The sequence below is a fragment of the Protopterus annectens genome, chromosome 6.part0, assembly GCF_019279795.1.
Source record: "Protopterus annectens isolate FY-2018-M chromosome 6.part0, PAN1.0, whole genome shotgun sequence".
In the NCBI taxonomy this organism is placed as follows: Eukaryota; Metazoa; Chordata; order Ceratodontiformes; family Protopteridae; genus Protopterus; species Protopterus annectens.
The window spans coordinates 1,320,705,362-1,320,730,361 of NC_056737.1; the positions used below are offsets into that span (position 1 = coordinate 1,320,705,362).

General features: G+C 36.5%; 1 protein-coding gene across 1 annotated transcript in view; it reads left to right on the plus strand.

The window, feature by feature from the left end:
• The window catches only part of LOC122804788 (protein mono-ADP-ribosyltransferase PARP14-like), a gene marked incomplete in the record, with an annotated part of 1,493,437 nt that overhangs the window by 1,464,775 nt on the left and 3,662 nt on the right, over nucleotides 1-25,000 (plus strand). Inside the window, 2 exon segments of the mRNA XM_044074882.1 lie at nucleotides 8,163-8,326; nucleotides 10,128-10,302. Coding sequence (XP_043930817.1) covers nucleotides 8,163-8,326; nucleotides 10,128-10,302 — 339 coding nt within the window.

Genomic DNA, 25,000 nt, shown 5'->3' on the forward strand with positions numbered 1-25,000 from the left:
GTATGTATCCCAGAGATTGCCATTGCTGTGGAATAAACTTTCAGTTTGTGTGAAGCAGAGCTCCTCAATAACTCTACTTGAGCACAGCCTGGACAAATGGGTGGGTGACTGCAAATTCACCCGGGGGTAGCAGTCATGTCCATCATGGACCGGGGCAGTCAGTGCTGATCTGTAAAGTGTGCCCATCTAACCAAGGACAGTTGTGGCAACACAGGATTAACATGGGTAGGCTTATAAAAGCTCTAGAACCACTAGCCTAGTAACCTCCTATGAAATAATACCCCATAGTAAATAAAAAAAATACTCATAGTACATCAAATAATAGCCCAGCACTTCTTGCTCCCCTTTTGCTTACTCTCTCTCAATATTTTTTTTCTTTACAGTACCAGTATAATTTTTCCATTTTTTCCTTTCATAAGGAATCGCATATGTTAAGCTTGCCTACTAAACTTTATACATACCATTTACTGTAAATATCCTAGTTTTTAGATTGTTGGCCATCTAGTATACATCGAATGTATGTTTTTGTATGTATCCAACTTTACTGAATAAAATGTTTCTGATGTAACAATTGTATGTCTGAAGCTTTTCTGCTCAGTCTCCTGTGAAAAAGGGCAGTGGCACCCAGCTGGACTATCCAGTTAACAAATGCCAATAAATAAAGCTGATGGAAGGAAGTTATGATAGTTACATTGTCAGGCAGATATATTTTTTTGTTGTTTGTCTAATAGAATATGTCATGTTGCTGAGAATAATCCAGTAGGAGATGTAAACATTTTGCAAGCCAGTGTCTCACGGAAGAAGGGTAATTGTTTTGGTGCCTCCCCCACCTTTATTTTCCTAAACATTACTTATCACCTGCTTGTTAGTACTCAGCATACAGAGAAAACAAAAAAAGCACAGTCATTTAATTTAAAGTTGACAGAAGTAATTTATAAGAGGTATCGGATTAGTGGTGTCACGGTAGCTCAAGGAATAGTACATTCACCCTAACCTTTAATATTGGATGGGGCAGCTAAATGGACAGCTGTATGAAACTAGATGCTGAGTGTTGAAAACATCTATTTGCTCTCATATGTTAACCACAGTTCAGCACAGGTCAACATGTTTGGCAACTCCAGTATTAAGAGTCAAGATTGTTTTAAATGCATGTAGATTTCTATCAACATTTAATGTATTCATTTTTTTTCATTTCCATGACACAGTTAAAATATGTAGAAAAAAAGATGAAATATCAAGGATAATCTTTAGGTATGTTGCATCTAGATCTGCAGCTGTGTTATCACTTTTGTGCACACAGGTTGTCAGGCAGAATATACATTCCACTGCTCTGTTTTGGATAAATACTGGGTGCTATTTCAAAATAATTATTTTCCATGTAAACCTGCTTATAGTTAAGCCTTATGTGATTGTGAAGTAGTGCCAGCATAGCTAGCTAGAGTTTTGTAAAGAATTATATGTTACTTGAATAATAAACTGATTTGTATAGATGCTTGTGTTAAAAATGTAAAATTCTTTGTCTTAAAAATATATCAACAGTGAGTCCTGCAATAGACATGTATGTCAGACTGTAGTGTTGCAACTGAAATGTATATATTTTAACAGAGGATACTAGAAGGGAAGGGGCTAAACTCAGCCCAGCTAATCTTAAGAAAAATAGCCTGAAATTAAATAACTTGGTTTAGGCCATAAAGATTTTATCTCACAGGTCTGAATGCAGTGAGAGGACACAATGTCTGTGAAAAGCCTGGGTTGGGATCCTGCTCTGTTGTCCTTAGTGGTGAACTAATTGCTACCCTGGGGTGCCAGAGAAAGGCTTGTTACTTTCACCCTTCCTGTAGAAGCTGTTGGAATTGTTTTATAGTTTTCACACGCTGTAATAAACCTTGGCTAAAGTTGTGTGTGTGTATTGTGACACATCAGTACCAGATCCTGGCTCAGTTTCTAGTGAGACGGTAGTGTGGGAAAATGTGATGTTCTATAACCAGCACTGAAATTGTATTTGAATACTAGTGAGAGATGTGAAGTGTGCAGCCTGTTTTTGGACCTGGCAAGACAGTCATCCATGTTCATCTTGCCTTGCTTTAGTAACTAGGAACTTAAATTTTTCAGTCAGAAAAATAGTGAGATTAGCTAAATGTTGCTTTTTTTCTGAATCTTTGAGTCTTTCCATCAGTGTTGTTTATATATATATATATATATATATATATATATATATATATATATATTTTTTTTTTTTCCCCCCCTATGATTGAAACTCTGGTGTTTGTTGTAAATAGATATTATGTTTTTATTTATTATTAAGTATATCTAAACCTTTCATTATGGCTGGTCTTTTAGAAAATATTTAACCTTTGAAAGTGCTTGCATTTATTTAGTGGCACTTTGACTCAATGTTCCTGAAATTATTGCTGCTTGGTTAAGCACTACCATTTGTAAAAGTATTAATTTTACTAAATGTAATTAGGTACCCTGGTAAGAGCCTGAAAGTAGCTGGCTTTGGGTGTTCTGATATCAGTAATTCTACCTTATAGTTTGGGTGGAGGTGGCAGAGTTGATACGCTGTGCCAGCCTTTCACAGGTGTGTGTATGACAGCTACTTTGAACAGGGACACTGAGAGCACTGATTTTCACAGAGAGGGTGGTAGAGGACTTGGCTTGGAATACCTAGCTAAGGACTCAGCTCCTCTTTCCTCCTAATTTTAGTTTTCCTACTGATATTCTTGCAACTTTAAATATTGACAGGGATTCATAAAGGTTACTACAAAGTGTAGACTATGTGTACACTTAGTTTCTGAGTGACTAGAAGGCACAAAAAATGTGATAAGAATTTTATTGATTACATATTGTGTACACTTAGTGAAGGTACAAAGGATGATTTTGATATATTTGTTGAATACATCAATGAGACCAAATGATCTATTTGTTTCAAAGGTACATAGAAAGGAGGAATGACCTCAGATGATGAAACTTTTAGGAGAGAATGTGAAAACTTGTATAAGATGTTTACACAAAGAGAGGATACACCACACATTATTTGAGGACATTAAGAATGAAGTCCTGAGGAGAAAACTAGATTTGCACCTATACTTTGGTAAGTCAGAAGTGGGTTTGTTTCAGGTCTCATCACCACCGTCAATCTAGTATAGTGAAGAAAATATTTGAAAAGAATGGGACAACTTTTCCCCAGTATCGGATCTAGGTCACATTTTTGAACATGAAATTAAATTTATTTATAAGAAAGGTAACAATATAAAAGGTATTATAGAGACTGGTTGTAAAGGAAACACTGATAAAAAGAAGAAAAAGTTGGGGTTTTAAATGTGTGCCCTGTAGTATTTATTGTTCATATTTAAAAGAAGGGAAGCTGCCATTTAGTAGCAAGGAATAAACTTTACTATGTGAATCCTTTGTTAATTGTAACACAAAAGGGATTATTAAACTGTAATGCTTTTTATGTGGGTAAGGAGAATTAAACAAAGGATTTACATGTATATGATATCAGAACATCATGTAACAATTCCCCTACAATATCATGCCAATAATTCCCTGTACAACACACATTAACCTGTAAAGGTTCTAGTTTTGAATTTTTGTGGTAGAAGTGGTACCCACTGACCCGAGGGGAATGTGGGAAACATTACTGGAGTACAGGGAATTATTTTCCCTGGAATCAAACAAATATCCAGGGATTAATGACATGGTGTCCTTAGCACCTGTTTTAAAATTAAGGGCAGCTAAACTATGATATGTTAATTTTAGAAGTATTTTTAAGAAAAAGTTTTTAAATCACATTATACATGTATTTTTCTGCTTATTCCTTTTAAACATTGGAAGTTGCAATATCAGTTCTGACCAGTAGAGTGTAGTATTGTTTACTTAACAGCTTGTAACTTAAAGGAAGGTAATTTACAATTTTAATGAATGAGGTTTTAACTCTCAATTTTAACTTTGAATGAGATTCAGATAAGCATTTGCTAGAATTGACAGTGTATATGGCTTGTTCATCCAGTAAATAGGTTTTATAGTTACACTTTGGCACTGTAAATGGCACTTTATTACTTTTTTACAATTATCATTAAGTACTTAATTAATCTTTTATTTCATTGGTTGATGTGTTGATCCAATTATATTCAAATGTATTTAAACAACTGACAAGTGGCTTTATGTGTTTGTATTATCTGAAGAAGGCTTGACGAAACGTTTGATGTGATTTTACACAGCGTATTGTATTGTGTCTACTGAGTTTGGCAGGAGCCCTAATAAACCTCTACTTTTATTTTGAGCCTTATCGTTGTGGAACTGGTGCTTTTTGTTTGTTTACTTGTGAAGCCGGCACCTTCCTTTTGATAAGTTTTTTACACTTAGTGTAGGCTTTATTGAATCTGGATGATAACCAGTATGAAGAGGAGCATTATGTTCATGAAGAGTCCTCCCCCCCGCGCAGATCTGAAAGACTGATGAATAAATCAGGGTACAAGCAATCAAATTTTCATTTGGGGGGGGGAGAAGAGGGAGATATTCATTTATATCCATCCCACAAATAACGAAAGTAGTGTGATTACAGTTGATGGTGCTAAGCACATTTTTAACGATTTTTGTATTTATAATTTTAGTAACACTTTATTAGAGAAAGAACACTTTTTAGTCTGCTATCAAAGGGCTTTAAATTTATCTCCTATAGAAAGGGGGAGCTCACCAAATCCTTGTTAGATATCAAACTATTTTAAGGAAAGTTAACCTAGGTCTAATATTGCCCCCAAGTAGTGGTGAGGTAGACCAGGGTCTTAGACAAAGAACAGTTTATAATCCACCCCTCCCCCTACAACTTAAAAAATCTGGAAAACCGTATTGAAAGCGAACTTAGGAATATGTATAAGAAAGTTAGATTTAGACCCAATTTGAGTGTAAAGGAATGTGAATTACTTAATGTGTTGAAATCTAACCCTAATATTAGAGTTACAAAACCAGATAAAGGTGGAGGAGTGGTAATCGTGGACAATATTGAGTACGAGGGCAAAATGAATTCAATTTTAAGGAATGAGCACAGATATGTTAATGTATCTAAAATGAGGTAAATATTGCCTACAATAAAATTGACATGTTTGAATGATATGTTATATGAGGGACTTTATGATCATAAAATTTTTGCCTATTTAAAAGTGGACAAATCTAGGGTACCCACCATTTTTGGGATCCCTAAAACTCATAAAAATGGAGGGACCCACCTTTAAGACCCATAGTTTAGCGAAGGGTTCTAAAACATATCCACTTGCTAAATATGTAGATACTAAATTAAAATGTTTGTGGACAAATAAGGAGTCTATTTTAAAAGACGCATGGGACCTTCTTAAGGTAATATCTGATGACCTTTATTGTAATGACCTTATATTTATTACTATAGATATTATAGATTTATTTTCTAGTATCCCTCATGTCTCTGGGATGGAAATGTTTGAAGAAATGGTCTTTGATGATCACATTTTGCTCCACAATGATAAAATTTTGTGTAGCCCTAATAGATATGATAGTCAAATACAACTTTCTCTGTTTCAATCGGGAATCTTATCAACAGATTTAAGGAGTTGCAATGGATGCAGCGTGTGCCCTCATGTATGCCAACCTTGTGTTGGCAAAGTGGGAAGAAAAATATATTTTAAATTCAGAATATGCCTCCTGTTGGAACCTCTATCGGAGGTTCCTAGATGATATAGTCTATGGACAGAAAGTATCGAAAAGTTTGAAGAATTTAAGATTTACATGGAAGAAACTACTGACTTCCTTAAATTTACATTTAATACTTCTAAAGAAAGTTTACAATACTTAGATATAGAAGTATACAAAATGAATGGGAAGTTTGAAACTAAGATATATAGGAAACCCACTTTTTGCAAGTCCTTTCTACATTATCAGAGTGCACACCCTCACTATTGTAAGAAAAATATAGTAAAGGGTCAATTTGTAAGGGGAAGTCGTATGACTAGTTTAGATTCAGACTTCCAGACTGAATGTGACTGGTTGAAAAAAATGTTTTTAGAGAGGGGTTACCCACAGGATTTTATTAACAAAATGAAAGAGGAAGTTATGGAAGCCCATAGGTTCAAACCTATTCGAGGAAGCAAAGTACATGTCCATCATGATGTGCCTTTGGTGAGTGATATTAATGACACCACTGTTTTCCAACAAGCATTAGTGCTAGAATACAATGCTCTTAACAATACTACAAAAAAATTGTAGAAAAAGAATGGAATAGATTTGTAGCATTTACGGATTTTGAAAAAAATATCTGACCTTCCTTTTAAGGTAGTATACAAGAATTCACATAGTTTTAAAAATATATCAGAGCATAGAGGTATTAACAAACACAATAGGAGAAGAAAAGGGGCATACAAGTGTGGACATTGTCCCCAATGTGTAAATATTATGAACACCAGTAAATTTTATTTAGAAAGTAGGGACAGGTGGAGAGAAAGTGTGAAGATCATTATAACTGTGAGACTAAGGTGATAGTATATCTAGCTGTGTGTTCAGAATGTAATTCTTTTTATGTTGGAAAGTCACAAAGACTATTAAAGAGAAGAATTTATAAACACAAATCCGATATTAGAACAAGAAAGGAAACTAGTGCTTTATATAAGTACACTAACTTTTGTCCCAAAGCCAAATTTTCTTTTCTTGTTTTGGAACAAATTAAGAAAGATGTAAGGGGAGGGCCATGGGAAGAGAGAATAGAATTTAGGGAACTATGGTGGCAAGTCACCGTGGATGCAGGAAGCCCTCCAGAGCTGAATCAATATGTGTCTATTGTTCCACTTTTAAAATTAAGATCTGCAAAACTTGAGATATAGGGTTGCATTAAGCACATTATCCAGCAGATGGCAGGTTTCCTTCTCTTTTTATTAACATATGGATTTTAAAGTATTTATGAAGTTATTTTAACATATAATAGATATTTATTTCATTAACTTTTGTATAAAAGGAACATATTTTTATTTTATTTTAAAATTCTTCATCTATGAGTTTTTTGATCAAGTATCATTTAATGGAGAAGTATGATAGCTTATGTCATTTAGGGAATGTGTATGTTAGAATGTTCACTTTTTTTTTTAATTTTTAAATTTAGAACTTGAATGGGATTGGGTGTTTTGTATTAATTAAGGGATATAAAGTTTAATTGATGAAATTACTGGTTATCTGATGAAGTCGGGAAACTGAGACGAAAACGCATGTTGTGTGAAGGCGTTCATGTGTTTGTGTTTTGCTGTATTAGTATGGAGCATTTTGTGTGGAGATTTTACTCTTTTTGGAATAAACCTATCTTGGAATACATCCTCGCTCGTTTCTTCACTCAGTTTTGGCACTTACTACACTCGTTTATTGGTTTATTTTGAGTGCCTTTACTTTTTTCGTTTATTGAATCTGGCCCCAAGTCTTTCAGAATCAGGGAGACTTGCACTGAGAGTAACTCTTTTAGAATCAGGCCCATTATCAGTCCTTACAGGAAGATGTGGCAAAAAATATGGAACACTTCCCTAAAATTTGTCCCCTTTATGAAAGCTTTTCTATACTCCATTTAAGATTGTGCATATGGTATCCTTTATACCATTTAAGAGAGCCTATTTGCTAGGCTGGCTATCAAACATGCCTAGGTTGCTCAGCATGCACCCCTGACTTATTTTGCATTTTTGTAATGCTTATCTGTTCAATCTATATGTCCTCCCCTACAAAATTCTCTGAAACATTTAGCAAATTCTTAAATAAAAAAAAACTGCTTGGCAATCAGCTATTCTACACCTTTCACAAAGTAAATGTTGCCAAGTTTAATTTTCTTGTTTTCAGTGGATACATTTTATTTTACTAATCATTGGTTAAAGTTGGCAGAAATATCTTTGAAATGTTTTTGCAAATTATATTTCTCAAGCTTTGTTGTTGGGTTTATGGGATATCTGTGTTTAATGTTTTGAAGGTGGTTAAACTATCATATATGTGATACAGATGCTTCAGTAAACATGTGTCCATTGTTCTGACTGAAGCTTTTATATTTATGCTAAGTCTGCCATAACACCCCTTGGGTTTACTTTCTCAAAATATGTTTGACATAGCTTAATTGGAATCTTTACTTACCACTGTCTTACAAATTAAAACAAATCTCTCTCTTTCAGCTTTGGTTCAACCACCACCTGCTTGGACAGACATGGGCTCAAAAGATTTCGATGTAGTTCTGCTTCAAGTTGATTCTCCTGAGTTTAAAAAGGTTTCAGAAAATTTCAAAAAGACCTGTATTCACTTCATAAATAAATATAAACAGAATGTCATTATTGTTACGGTAAGAGCATAAAAATATATGTCATTTTGCACCTTTTTGTGAAACTGCCATGTTAGAAATGGATAATTTTTCTTTGAGAGTGCTGTACAAAAGAATTATCTTTGCTCTTTTGATAAGCTGCAGCAGCATTGGATTTGTTTTTAGTGGCAGGGTCTTAGTGCCTATACCACAAGAGTATTCTTGGTGCAAAAAGAAAACTAGTGCAGAAAACACTGCATTTTTCTTAGTTCTCCTCCATCCTCTCCCCTGCTACTTATATATGGGATATGAGGGTCCCATTTGAATCATGTTGCCTTACAACCACTTTACCTGCTTCAACACATAGACTAACAGTAATGCACACACCCCTTGCCCGATCTCTTTGCTAACTTCCTAAATATAGTGAAATATTACCATAGCTCTTATAGTTTCTGCATTCCCTTTTGTTTCACCTAAAACTTCATTAATTAGTAACCTCACAAATTTTAAACCATACAACCAACAGCATATCCACCTATTGCCGAACCAAGTATCCATAAGTTATTTTGTTAAAAAAAAAAAAAAAATTATACATTTCTGAATGCTGTTCTTTTTTTATCAGTTAATAATTTCTTTCATGAATAAGTATTTTTTCTACATAACCATGCTTTCTACTGTGTAGTTTATGCTATTATTATTAGTAGCACTGGAATAATGGACATTTTGGAGTTTCACAGCATAAGCTGCTGATTGTGGTGTGCTGTTTTGTTTTACTGCTACTGACTGATTTTTATACACCACTCCCAGTAAGGAATGTCTTTCTGCCCTGTCTTATCATGGTGCTGTCATGTTAGGCATTACGTATTCAAGCATTCATAGTTAATAGTTGTACCATACATAATTTGTATAGAAACACAAGCAGTACACCATGAAATGTTATTTTTGTAGCTGCTTTTCTTTTTGAGGAACTTCCTCTGTATTATATGAGTATTATCAAATTGTTTCCATATTTTTCTACTGAACACAATTGTGTGCTTGTTTTATTATTTTTAATGATCATATTTTACATTTTAATCATTTTGACCAACAGATTATTTTACTTTTGTTATATTTTTTTTTTTACCTGTTGCTGAGTTGTTTTGTATCTAAGTGTTTATTACATTTTAATGCGTATGATCCAGTATAGTTTTTATTTAATGTAACACTCTAGGATCATTGTCATCTGATTAAAATAAAACACCCTAAAGAATATTGTATCAGAAATACTGGGAAGCAAATGGATGTAACTAAGGACATTTTTTTGAGTTGGGGCACAGTATTTGAATTGTCTAGAACATGGTAAGGTTAAGTTTAATTCTGGTAGCTGCCAAAAAAACAATTACTGAAAATGAAAATCAAAGTCTAAACCATGATATAGATAAGACAACTGGAAGTGGGCTCTTTAAAAAAAAAAAAGTTAGGAGCAAACTGCATACAGAAAAATGGAATTTGTGGGAACAATACATGCAGAGGAAGAGGAATTTGTTTTAAGGAAAGGCAGGAATTGACCAGTTTACATAATGTAACGTATCATACAAAGTAATATACGAGACGTATAGTGCTTGTAACCGTTAACATTTTAATATGTTTTTTTTTCTATATAAATGTAAACTTGCCTATATCACAAGTGATAATTCAATAAAGGTGGTTGAAAAAAATAAATAAAATTAAACAAAGTCTGAAATACTGTGACTGTTACAGCACTCTTACATTTGACATGTTAAGAATTGAAACATTCATTGATTTAAATGCTTTACTTATATAATACTCTAAGGACTCATACAATCTTTTTTATCTCTTTTAGATTGAACGGATTCAGAATCTGAAACTGTGGCAAAGCTATTCTATCCGAAAGCAAACTGTTGACAGAAAATATCCAAAGTCACAAAATGAAAATACTCTTTATCATGGGACTACTTATGAGATTAGTCAAAAAATTAACAAGCGTGGCTTTAACCGAAGTTATTGTGGTAGAAATGGTGAGTAGAAATCATACTGAAAAGTACTATTTACTTATTTTTTGAAACACAGAAAATAATGTTGCCTTTTACTTTCTGAAAATGTAAAGAATTGTTGATTCTGTGTATGTAAATATTTATAACTACACATTTTTTCACTAGTATAATAGATTGTAATTATTGCAGCAGATAGTTCATGGAAATCCACAGTTTTTCTTCATTACTGCTACTTTGCCAAAGGTTCCAGGGACATTGTCATAACAGAATACTGCTTGAGCAAACAAGTAAGCCAAGTCATTGAACCTTTGTCTACTACAAGCTTCTGAGTCTGAATTGTATAACCAGAAAGTAGATTAAATGGAAAGTAGAATATGGCAAAACAGAAATATTGGCAAAGAAGTTGATTGACCTATATAATCTTCCCCACCTGGCTGACCCCCCAACCCTCTCCCCTTACTCTTGCCCTCTGACTTCAACTTCATCACCAAAAGAATGCATCTTCTCTAGCTTCCTTCCAGTTCCACCTCTAATTCATACCCCTAGTCAATACCCATATGTCACTGCTAGGACACTCTTATCTATCCACTACACTTTTCTCTTTACACCTCTACACTTACATTATACTTAAGTTACGTATGCCTCCTGCTTTTCTTACTTAACCGGTTATCCAATTTCCCATCTCTGTCTCTTCACCTGCTACTATACTCTCTACTATGTCTAATCTTTGCTCTGTTTGTTGCTATACTCCCTACTGTGGCTAACTTGCAACCCCTATTAACAATGTTCTCCATTATGTAATGCCTTAACCTAAAACTGTAAAAGATGTGTTCAGTCTATGTAACTATGTTAAATATTAAATTCCAGTGTTATATTACTAGTCAATGCTAAGTTTGGTACAATGCAAATTTGAATGCTTCTGTATACACCTTATATTTTACTTAAAATTTAACTGTGGAGCTTTTCTCCCCAGGCCTCCTCTGAAAATGGACATGCATCCAGTCTGACTTGCCTGGTCAACAAATGTAAAATAAAATAAATCCTTAATAAATTAATCTACAGCAGAATGTTTTTATGCCTTACCAGATAATTGTCATTTACTCTTTTTTTAGCCATGTGCAAACCATTAAATGCTTTTAAATTTCACATCTGTGCTTGAAAGTACACTCATCAGGCTGAAAAATATTTGCAGTTAGGTTAAGTATTTCTCACTTTCCTAAACAGCCAGTTAGCAGTGGTGCATCCAGAACATACATGGAAGGGGGAACTGCTGTTGGCCAACATGAATTTCTGTAATTGTTCAGTACCATATCGTTCCACTTCTTGGAACACCAACTTTCATTTTGTTTTCTTATTCTTCAGATTTAGAATACAGATATTAATGGTATAAGCAGAATCCATAATACTGGGTCTTAAGTTTAGTTGAAGATGATATTTCTTGCCTACTCCTAACAGTTTCTCTTTATCACGGAGTGACCACCATAATCAGTTCCTGTTAACTTGACCTGCTACCTCAACTATTGAAATCTTTATCCCTAGTTTTACCTCCTCAAAGTATGGTGTCCTTCAGCCACCTCCTAATGGTCGTGAGATCATTTGTTCCTCTTTGTTTCAGGGATACCAGGCATAGAAGTGACAGATGATCATGGGGGAGTCATCCAGGCAGCCATGATGGTGTGTTGTCATTGCCTATGTCAGAATGTGCAATTAATTAGGTTGTTTCTATTGCAGGATTTAATACAGCGGCTGGTACCGGACATGAATACCGAGGTCACATGGGTGCCCACTCTCCCACTCTATGCCCTCCGTGTGCTTGTGAATGCTAATGATGGCAATTTATTGATTTATTTATTGCTTTTTTATTACTGGGAAAACTCCAACTGGGTAGAAGCCCATTATCAGCAGAGGCCCAGAGAAAAAAAACTCCAAATTATTGCAAAACATTTTAAGAACAATAATTTTACAATCTTAAAAAATAAAACAAAAATATCTGCAGTTTAAATAATTACAACAAATTAGGCTTAATATAAAATGGTGAAGAATCGATACAAAGTATATAACAATCATTTAATATTTAGAAAAATTTTAGACAGTTTGAAGAGAAATTAAAGGTAAGTTAGCCTAATACAGATAGGAACTGCAATATGAAGTGAGGGAAAAACAGGCTTATGGCATATTTAGAGAGAAAGGGAAGAGAATTAGCAGAAAGGAAGTAGTGAAGGGAGAGTAAGGAGGTATAAGGAATGAAAAGGTACTTGTTCACAGTTAGGGATAAAGTTTATCCTGGTTTTGAACAAGAACAGAAACAAATTTTAGCTAGGAAGTCTTTCCAGAGTAGCTTTGAATGATGGGAGGGAGGGTATAGACCTGATGGATACAGGTAATGAGTTCCAGGCTTTGGCAACCTTATATGAGTACAGACAGAGCCCAGCAGAGTTGCTAGGTTTGTAGACAGACAAGAGTTTATGATCACTGGATCGCAATGACTGATTGGGAACATAGTTGAGTAGAACATTTTTTTTACTGCTGGACAGACAGATGGATGCTGGATAATTTTATAGTTGGTAAGAAGTTGTGTATATGTTAGTCGATGTGGTAGTTGTAACCAGTTAAGGCTTTTCAGTGATGTACTGTGGTGGGTTCTGAAATGGGTATGTGCTGCAAACTTAGCACCTTTGTTACAGCATTGTTCAGGTATTTTCACTTCTCACTGCCTTGGTACAGGAAGCCCATATTCCTGGTTAAACTACAGCTTCATCATCTGCAAGCCTCTGTTTGCATATGGTGAAGTAGCAAAATAAAACATCAGTCCCTCTACCCAAGGTAGATGAAATAGCACCAGCTGGCCACTCTTACCCTCCTGCCAGCTCTTCCAATACCTTAGCAGCTATTCAAACTCTGGTCATCTGGATCATAGTCAGGGCTTTATCTCTGTATGCCACAGAACCAGGTAGTCTTGAACAGGATGTATTCTGGTTTTATATTTCTAACTGGCAGCATGGTATTTGTCTGCACCTTAAGAGCTAAAATTGTCTTGAATGATTAAAAGTAGTTCAGCTTGGGAGTGATCTAATGTGTTTATTAGTAATAGTGGAGATGAATATTCACTTACTACAGAGATTACCATCTGTTCAATGTTATCTTATGTTGATAGAAAGTACAGCTTAGGGTTTCTGCTCACTTGCAATCGTGAATGTTAGCTATTAATATACAAGATGTAGTTTATTTTTTATGCATTACAGTATCAGGTACTGATTTGGATAGGGTGGTACATGAGCAAATTGTTATTCTTAGTCTAAAGTACATCAGGTGCTGCGAATTTTACAATCCTGTCACAGAAAGGAAGCTTGCACTATTTATTTCAAAGTGTTTGATGCCTGGAAAAATATATCAACTGAAAAAATTATATTGGGGTTGTAAAATATTTGAAATACAAAGACAGGCCAGCTAATCCACTCATGCAGATGAAGAGGAATTGAAAAAACTGTAAAGCGCTACAGTTGTACATGAATTAATGGTTAAAGTTAAAGTCCGTGTTTTACTTCCACAGACTGCTTCTTATGAAGAAGTTAGAGGATTGTTCTGAAGGCATGTCATTGGATCTGTTGACTGCATTTCTTCCACAAATTTCTGTGGATGAATGCATTCACTGTGTTGAAGCTAAACTTGAAAATGGTTTCTCAGCTACAGATCCTACTGTTCTTGGATAATTAAGTATCTGTTTGGCATATGTGGAACAGACTGCATTTTTTTTTCTCAAAGCCACCTTGTGCTTCTCTAAGGCTTGTGGACTGTGTTTTGTTGTTTTGTGTTCAGGATTATTTAGGTGTTTTTCACAAAATACTTGTACTAGAAAATTGCTAGTAATATAAAATGCATAAATTAACATATATAAAATTAGAATAGAAAAATATTTGTATCAATTTATACTCGTATAACACCATCAAAAGCTATATCAAAGAGAAGTCTTAAAGGCTTATTTAAAACCAGCTGACAACAGGTAGGTAATCTTGGTGCCACAATGGTAGAACGTTCCACAATTGAGAGGCTTAGTAATACAATGTGTGCAGTAATCTAACTCTCATGATTAGCTTGACAATAACCCCTTAGAGACTAAGTGCAAAACCTACTTGTTGACACCTGCAGGATTTATGTCAGGTTATTTGTATGAGTGATGGATAGGACTCGGTTACTCCATATCCAATTAACTATAGGCAATGCCCCTACCACATCATAGTTAGCTATAGGTCCCCACCATGAAACAGGAGAGGCAAAGCTGGACTTACTGGAGTCATTTGCCATACAGCCCAACACCTTACTTACGGGTGATTTTAATTATCCTACCATTGACTGGGAAACTTACACGACCACAAATATGCTAACTTAGAAGTTCTTGGACTTTGTAAGTGCAAATGCTCTGGAACAGCTAGTCAGCACACCCACAAGAGAGGCTCAGATATCCTGGACATAGTACTCACTAATATGGGAGAGCATTTACCCCCCCTCCCCCCCATGCCTCCCTCGTAAGATCGGGCCATAAATTAGTCTCATACAATGTAATTATAAGACCAGATAATCCATCAAGCTCAAAAACACTTAAGAATTTTTCAAAGACAAATTACATCCTACTAAGTGATGGTATAAGAAGTTTCAAAGCCGATCACAGATAATAGATTTCAAAGCAGAGGTATACACCAATGCCCTGTATAACCACTTAAGCAGTTGTATGGAATCATTTGTACCTGACTGGATTAAAACCAGGTCTTGCAGAAAAAACAAGCCAGCCTGGTGGACCCCTTGTATAAACAAACTATACAACAAGGGAAAGAAGCTAATGTTCAAGAACAAGAGGGAAATGTCTCAGCAGAGGAAGAAATCCCTCTCTAGCTTAAACTGGAGATCTTGTCAAGTCCTTCAAATCTAATTATGAAGCAAAACTTCTCCCTAGCGAAGGATAATCACAAAGCATTCTTTAAGTACTTCCGATATTTAAAAGGGAATACCCAGCTCTGCACTGAACTGATTGTGGATAAGCACCACCCATACTCAACCAGAGGTTAATAGCCAACCTGCTAGCTGACAGATTTGTTGCAAACTTCACCCCCCTCTTCCCTCCAGTCATCCCCCAAAGTATACCTGCCACCATTCCTCAGCCTATTATCTGAAGGGCGCAGGCCATCTCAGGCACTCTCCAAGGCAAAAACATAGTATCATTGGGACCAGACAGCATCCCAGGTGGCCTTTTAAACAACTTAAAACATGACCTAACAGACCCACTTGGATCCCTGTTTAATCACAGCCTGCAAACTGGCTATATTCTGGCAAAATGGAGGACAGTGACAGTAATCTGTCTGCACAAAGGGGGGACCATCAACCAACCCTGGGAATTATAGACCCATGAACTTGGCTAGCCACATTTTCAAAGCCATGGAAAAAATCATTACAGACTTTATTAACAAGGATGTAGGTAATCTGCAAACTCTGAGCCCAACTCAGTTCGGATTTGTTAAAGGTAGATCATGCTTGTTAAACATGGTTGACTTCTTCAAGAAAGTCACCAAGGCCCTGGATGAGGGAAATAGTGCACTAAAAAGTTGAACTTGTACTATTTGTTGCATAATGTACCTGTATCTAACAAAGTTTTTATTAAACCTTCGGTTTATTGTCCCAGGTTACAACACACCATTAGGGTTTTTGAAGAGACTTGTATTCACGATGTCCATTACATGTTAAATACCAAACCCAATTACTACAATAATTTGACTATCAATGAGAGGAAAGCCCTTAAGAACTTACAATCTATGACTAACCAATTTAGGTTTATGAAAAGCGATAAGGGTAGTAATATAGTTATTATGGAAAGGGATACCTACGTTAAAGGGATAATGGACATTCTTAACAACAGGGATGAATATGAGATTGTTTCTCTTTTTGACATTCACCGCAGCCAACGTTTAATACACTCGCACCTGTATGAAGCTCTTATGGCTGGAGATATTAGCCACGAATTGTATGAGTTTTGTGTTGTGGAAGAACCCAGAATAGGGGTTATTTTCGGGATACCTAAAACTCACAAATCAGTAAGCAATCCACCGTTTAGACCTATTGTGTCTTCGCCCCATTCAGTTACTGAGGGCCTGGCTTTGTTTATTGATGCCCTTTTGGGACCTATTATTGCCAATGAACCTTCATACATTCATGACTCTTGGCATTTTTTAAATAACATCAATACTTTTGCTTTAACACAAGGTTTTGACCCCTGCAAACACATCATGTTTACCATCGACGTAGTTTCATTATACACCTGCATTCCGCACGATGATGGGGTCGAAGCAGTTCGAAGTTTTTTGACCACTCATAGTTCTGGTTTTACCAACAATGCAATTTCCCTTATTTGTAGGTTCTTGGACATCATTTTGGATAACAACTTTTTTCTTTTTGAACGAGTCTATTATAGACAAAAAAGAGGTGTTGCCATGGGGTCTTCAGCTGCCCCTGCCTACGCAAATTTGGTAATGTCATGTTAGGAGCATCAATTCATTCCTCTCTTGACTAGTAAATACAATATTTCTTTTTATTCCCGTTTTCTTGATGATTTGTTTATTATTATTGAAGGTGATATGTCAAAGGTGGAGACCTTTATTTTAGACATTAATTCTTTTTCTAACTATTTAAAATTTGTTATTGGTAGCAGTGGGCTAAATGTTAATTTTTTGGACGTTTCCCTAAGATGGGACCTCAATGATGGGAGATTTCATAGCTGTATTCATCGGAAAAAGACGTTTAATAATGGGTATTTACATTATTGGAGTGGACATCCTAAACCTGTAGTTGCCAATATCCCTAGGGGGCAGTTTATCAGGGCTAGTCGCATGACCTCTAAGGAAATTGATTTATTTCACGAGTTTGATTTTATCATCTCTTTATTTCTTGATAGGGGTTATGACAAATCTTCATTAATTCAAACAGGAGTCGATATTTACAGTAAACGTGAAGTTTATTATCCACCTCTACTAAATTTGAACTTGGACAATATTAATCACCATTTTAACAAGATTAACAGTAAACAACCAAATGTCAATTTGATCTGTTCCCTTGAAATGAACTCAGATTGCCAACGCATTCAGCGTATTATGGCAAGGAATTGGAGAGTCATTAAAGGGAACTCTGACATTTATAATATTCTTGGCGACAAGCCCTTATTTGTTCAAAGAAACAATTTTAACTTGAAAAAGATTTTAGAAAATCACAGCAGCCTTAGTAGTATTTCTACCGACAAGAAGGGCATGCACTGTTGCTATCAGTGCAACATGTGCAGATTTATTTCATTGGGACCCTATATTTCAGTTGTTTCACTTGAAAGGACTTTGTCTGTTCCAGGTTTTGTTAACTGTTGCACTTCAGGTGTCATTTATATTGCCTTATGCTCCTCATGCACGGCATTTTATATTGGAATGACCACGAGACAGTTAAAAACACGTATTAGGGAACACTTGTACAGTATTAAAACCAGGGATGAAACCAATGCCCTATTTAAACATTCTATTGTCTGTCAGTTTTTTAATAAATTTTTGTTTTCTGTTCTTGAAGTCTGTAAAAAAGACATGAGGGAAGGTGATTTCAAGAACTACTTACTACAAAGGGAGACTTATTGGCAAATTAAATTGAATTCTGATTGTCCCCCTGGTCTTAATGAAGCCATCAATGTGAAATGTTTTTTAAAGTATCGTAAACTCAAGGTGAACAAGGATAATGACATTGTTTCTCTCCACATTGCTTGAAAATCAAACTGTTTTTTAGAAAGCAGATATAACTGATGTTTTTTAATTGATTAATTGAACATGTGACTTGCTTTTTAAAATACTTAAACCTGTGACTTGTGTTTTTGCACTATTCTGATGAAATCTTTTGACGAAAGCAGATAATAAACTGGAATACGCTATTTCTGAAGTCCCGGTTTGTTGCTTCCACCTTGGTTTATTGGATTTTAAATATGGACATTGTATGACCAAAAAAATCTAGATTTACTCGTACTAAATCCGAGATTCCTATTTCTCAGAATATTTCCTTTTTTTTCAAAACAAGATGATCTTAGTGTTGGTATATGTATGTATGGGGATATGGGGGCTTTCCTGTCCACAGTGGGTGGTGTAGGAGGGGTTTTCCCCCTGAAAAAAAGGTTTAAAGACAATAAAAAGGTGGTTTGATGTTCACATTTCTGCTGTATTTTAGTCATCTGTTTTTTTTTTGTTTTTTTTTTGGGGGGGGGGGTGTCTGCATTTTGGGCCTCAATATTGTGAGAGCTAACATTTCAAAAGGGAGAGAAATAGCATGACTGGCACTGCAGGCATGAGTGAACTAAATTACAGAAACTACTCTCTCTTCATAGCTTCATAGGTTGATACTAGGCTATCGGCCCTAGGGCCTATACAAGCCTAGCCAAACAATTCCCCGGCTATTTCTTCCCACAATATTTACTTTCCTGGACCCCTGTCTAGCAGGGCGACTGATATGGTCCCCAGGGTAAATTTCCCATCTCCAATCCAATCGTCAAAGTTCCTTTTGAAGAGGGTCAAGGAGGTGCTCTGCTTGACATGTATGGACAGTCTATTCCAGAGTAAGGGGTGTCTCTGGGTCAGGAACCTATCCCTCCAGCATGTTTTGTTCATTGTGATGACAAGATTTAGATCCCTGGAGCATGTGGCTCTGAGGGATTGGGATTTCTTTAAGTAGAGTATGTCCAACAACTCAGGGTTTGACATGTTCTTGTATGTTAAGCAGAGATCGCCTCTGAGTAGACAATATGCCACAGAGTATAGCTGGAGTTTTTTTAGATGGTCAGCATACAGCATCTGCTTTAGGCCTATGATTCATTTAGTGAGGTATTTCTATGGCCTTTCTAGCTGTTGCAGATGTCTTGTGAGGTACATACCAAACGGTGCGGTATACTTTATAATTGGTCTAATGAGGGATGAGTACAGTGTGACAATGACCTCCTTTTTTCTGGATGAAAAGCCCTTTGATGAGGTGTGCCAGATAGAAGGATTGTTTGACTGTTGTGGTGATGTGGTTATCAAAGGTGAGACCCCACTGTCCACCCGTGTCCCTAAGTCTCTCATCACACTTTCGGTGTTTAGTGTACTGCCACCTATGTGGTAATTCATAGGTACATGTTTTTTTCCCCAAAGGGGATAACTATACATTTCTTGGCCTTAAGCTTGAGTCCATATCTCTGGCACCAAGCATCTGTGTCTGTAAGGCCCTTTTGTAGAATATCCACATAATTTGGGGATTCAATAATGGCTCCCAGTTTGCAGTCCTCTGCAAACTTTGTTAGCCAGTGTCCCTTAGTGTTGGCCTGCACTTCAGAGAAGTAGATGCCAAACAAGAGCAGTCCCGGGACTGAACCCTGAGGTACTCCACTTGTCTGGAGCTGGATTTGGAGTCTGCTACTTCTACAGTCTAGGTCCTGTCAGTAAGTCAATTGGCAACCCATCGAGTGACGTAGGGATTTATGCCCAGCTTAGTAAGTTTATCTATGATTCCAGAGTGGGTGATGGTGTTGAAGGCCTTGGCGAGGTCCAGATAGGCTGTGTGGACTGCCTTACCCTTGTCCCCATCTCTGGAGACTGATTTGAAGAAGTCAATCAGGTTCAGGAGAAAAGATCGGCCCTTCACAAACCCAAACTTGGTGGGGTCCAGTGTTTGATGGTTGCCAATGTCTTTGTTTATAAGTTCCATGATAATGCGTTCCACGCCCTTGCAGATCAGGGTCGTCAGACTGATGGGACGGTAGTTCCCGCGATCCAAGATGGATCCCCCCTTGTGGAGTGGGATAACTGTAGCTATGCATCTCTCAGTGGGCACGAAGCCTGAGGTGAGGCTATGATTAAACATGATGCTTAGGTGAGGTGCCAGTTCATTTTGTAGTTCATGTAGTACACAGCCCAGGATGTCATCTGGTCCCATAGATGCTGTATTCTTAGCTTTGGAGAGTGCGGTTTCTACCTGTGTGGCCGTGATTACCGGAATTTGGCAATCTTTTGGTACTGAGATGGGCCCTTTAGGGGGTGAGTGGGGGAGAAATTTTCACTAAATCAGTCTGCCAGGATATTGGCAATATCCTTGGGGTCAGTATATTTAATGCCATTCTGCTGTAGCTCAGAGCAGATCTGAGCATTGCCATTTAGATTTTTGACATAACTATAGAATGCCTTCTGGTTGTCTTTGGAATCTTTGGCAATTTTATTTTCGTAACTAGCTTTAGTGGATTTTATGAGGGATCTCAGTTTCTTACTGAGGCTGGTAAGGGATTTTTTTGCATCCTGTGATTTTCCTCTTTTCTGCAACAGTTTCTTCCTTTTGTTGTAAAGTTTGTTTATGGCAGGGGACCACCAGATTGGCTTCCTTTTTTTGGATGAGAGCATCTTAGTTCTATTTGGGATGGCACGATTCATGCATGAGTGGATGTGCTCGTACAGTGCCTTAGTGTAGGATTCAGCAGTCGAACGTTCAGCTCCCGTCTGCATGGGTGCCATAAAGTTAGTCACTTCTGACTTAAGTAGCATAAAGTTGGCTTTGGAGAAGTTTTTTACAGAGGTTTCCTTACTGCGGGGAGGGGGTGGGATGTGGATATCAAGGGTGATTTTCTTATGTCAGACCTGACTAATGGAGTGGTGACCACTGGTGTGGAGCATCTATCTCCCATGTTGGTAAGGACCAGGTCTAGGATATTGGAGCCCCTGGTGGGGCAATGGATTAGTTGATCCAAGGAGTTGGAATTTATGAATTCCAAGAACCGTTGGGAAAAGGTGTTGGTACCCAAGTAGTTTTCCCATTTAATGGCAGGGTAGTTTAAATCTCCCAGTATTAGGGTGTCTGGTTGTATCTTAATATTTTCCAGTATATTTAGAAAGCTGTAGTGAGAATCTTATCAAATCTTTCATCTCTGTGAACTTAACTTGATCTGAAGTACTGAAAAACAGTAGTGATGTACTGCTTAATCACATCAGAAAATCGAAAGAGAAAAATTATGGGTGTAAAATGTTATCAGTAATCAATGAAGTGATCACTCAGCCACAGGATATAGCTAAAGTGCTTGTCAGGGTGCTATATTGAAAAGGAGAGCTATCCCTTATATAAATATGGACATAACAGCTGCCACAAGTAAAATTAAAAAAAATAAAACTCAAAGTTCCATGGGACTAGACATCCTACCTGGTAGTTTCCTTCACAGAGTCAAAGAATGCATAATTAACCCCTTATTGTTTATGTTCAACAAACTGTTAGCATGTGAGCATGTTCCTGTGCTACGGTAACAGGCTGTATTGGTACCAATACACTATAATGACCAGTGCTCCTTGTAATACAATGGAAAAAGTCATAACGAAACTGATCCAAAAATGAGACAGGTGACTTCTTCAGTTAGATATGAAACCGTAAAAGCTTGGTCAAAGAGAGATAGTGTGTTTTGAAACTTGCTGCATTCTTCAGACTAGTAGCCACAGCACCTGATGAAAGACTTGATGGTGCATGCTGCTTATCTTGACCTTTCTAAGGTTTTGGCACTATTTCACATAACAGAACAACTGATAAACTAAAACTATTAAATATCAAGCCATCAGTAATTTAATTGGTAAAACACTGGTTAAAAGACAGGACACAAGTCAGGTTGGGGGTTAAATGCGTGTCCCAGCATGGGTTATGAGTTTTGTCCCATGAGCTCTGTTCTGGGACCACTTCTTTCTGGACTATTCTAAGATATAAAAGTGGGAAGTGCCATGTGGATAAACACATTTTCTGATGACTGAAAACTAGTTAACATAATTACTTTAATAAAAAATTATGCTATTTTTTTAAAAATAGTCTAATATACATAGCTGATGAATTATTAATGACTTTACCTTTAATGTCAGCAAAAGTAACATCATGAAATTTGGCAAAAATGGCATAAATTATGATTACAAAATATGTGACCAAATCCTAAAGTTATAACTATCATTAAAGACTGAGAAGCGCCAGTATATAACAGTTTAAACAATGACCAAATGTATGTAACAGTCTGAAAAGCAGATCTGGTAGCTCATCTAATGCTAAATGATATTCATTCCAGAACAGCACGGAATGATTTTATACCAACTGATCTCACCAGTTATTGAATATAATGCTGCATGTTGTATCCTTTTAAAAAGCTGAGAAAGTTACAATAGTTCCATACTTTAAAACTTGAACTAATCTCGTGGTAGTGTTATATTCTAAAAACACATCAAACAAAAACAGATACCTGAAAAGAGGAATGTCAGCTGTTTAAACCAGTAAGCACTTTGTCTTATAAAAATGACATCTGAAGTAGTGCTTACTGCTTCTCAGTTAATAAATATTGTTTAAATTGCTGCCATTCCTCTTTAAAGAACTGTTGTTAATGTGCTGTTTTACATTTCAACACATAGCTGAGCTGTCTGTATTTTTGTTTACTTGGTTAGACTCCTTGAACTTTTGGAGAAAAAGCCGGTGTATGCAGGTTGTCATAAGCCTCCATACTGGGATCAATATTGTTCAACTTATGTTGCCCCTTTTCCTAAATCCAATACTTTCTAGGTACCAATATAGAGAGCTGATTTTAAACTAGGATGGTAACATCAGATGCTGACTTAAGCAAACTAATGAATATATGGCAGAAATTGGAAGATGGGCCGGGGGTGCAAGTCTATAATTCATCATCAGTAAATGAAAATGCAATGCATGTTCTTGGTAAGGACATAGCACAAATCCTTCTGTGATTTTGGCTAAAGAGCATTTGGCACAAATATGCATATAAAATATTGGTGTCATAATTAACATGAACTTAACATAAAGAATAAGACCTAAAGGCAAATTGGTCCTTTTAAGTCTCTGGCAACAAAAGGTGTCTGTATACAGTTTTTTTTTTATCTTAACAAGGCATATTTTAAAGTACAATTAAAGCTTCTCTCCATGTGGTCATGTTGAAGTAAATTATCTGGAGTCAGTTCAGCATAAGTTTGCCAAAAAAAAAAAAGGTTGTTGTTTTCATTATGGGGCCCTCATCAGATTTCATGTAAGGGGCTCCCTGCTCACTTCCAGTCAAAGTATTATCCTGTTTCTGCTACCTCGACTAAGCAACAATTTATTTTAGGCTAGACAGCTCTAGGAGTAATACACATGGTCAGAACTGTACTTGCAATGCTGTATATTACAAAAGTCCAGTGTGCTGTACCCAAGTTGGCCCAGCCCACAGACATTTGGAGCAGTTGGTACTCAGTTCCATTGATAATGTAAAATAGCCCTATGTACAGGGCTGGCCTTGGGTAAAATGGTATCCTAGTTTCAAGGCCTTATTTCAACCCTCTCACTGCATGCATGCATCCTCTAGACTTTCCCTATATGTTCCCCCTATCCTAGCCTCTCCATGCCATCCATATTACTTTTTTCTTTCTCTCACATTTTGTCTTGCCTGTTGGACTTTTCCTGCTGCATCCTTTTAGTGCAGCCTTAATGGTCAATATTGCTGTGTAAAAATGAATTAAGTAAGAGGGTGTATTTTAGAGCTTTTTGTTAAAAAATTGTATCCAATGATGTTCTTAACAAAATTCACGACTAAGAAAGTTCAGTTTTACTTTGACTTTACTTTTCCCTGCATCCTTTCAGCACACCCTGGATGGCTAAGACAGCACTGTAATAACTGTGCAGGAAATAACCAGAAAATAACTGAATTAAGCCAGGGAGGTCTGGAAGCTGCTAGGCCCCCACAAACCATGGTGTTAGAGGGTTGCATAATGGTAAAGGTGTTTACCTTAGAAACACAAGGTGCAGGGTTTGATTCTCACAGGGGGTAATTGGCTAGGCTTAAAATGGTCCATGAGAGCAGTTAGCCTAGTAATAATCTAGGTATCTGTGTACTGAGGTACATTTTAGAGCATTTTCCAACCTTTTGATCCCGTTTTCTAACCCTAAAACACACAAACTCACCTATACTAAACTTATGCCCTTACCAAACTCCAAAACAAAGACACACACACACAAATTTTCAGCCCTATGACAAAATCACTTATTTTTGTCAACCAACCCAGAAGTTGTGCAAACTGCTTTTTGCGCAACAAGCACTATGGTTCACTTAGTCCCACACATAAGTATCGACCAAGTGAACTGTAATTATATATGTATACCTATGCATACATTCACACCCACACAACATATATGGGTATATTCACATTTGCTGGAACACCCATACTTTGACAGCAAAAGATAGACAACACCAACAACATTATGCTGCCATGTATGTGCTGAGAAATAATATCTCTGTATGGAAAACTTAAACTTAAACTTAAATTTCAATTTTGGCAGGGTGCAAGCCTCCCTCACACCCCCTGCTAATTATATATTCTATCTCTGAGATAATATAAAATTAGGGAAAGGGAAACTTTCCCAACCCCCAAGAATTTCTCGCACACCTGTCAACTAAATAGGTATCAAACAAATGTCTTTTAAATGAAAGGAAGTCCACCCATGTGTAATATATAAATATACATCTACGTATATAGATCTATCTCTCTATATACATATTTATCTGTGTGTGTGTGTGTGTGTGTGTGTGTGTGTGTGTGTGTGTGTGTGTGTGTGTATATATATATATATCACAGCATGAAGTTATGGGAACGAGTAGTGGAAGCTAGGTTAAGAAGGGAGGTGATGATTAGTGATCAGC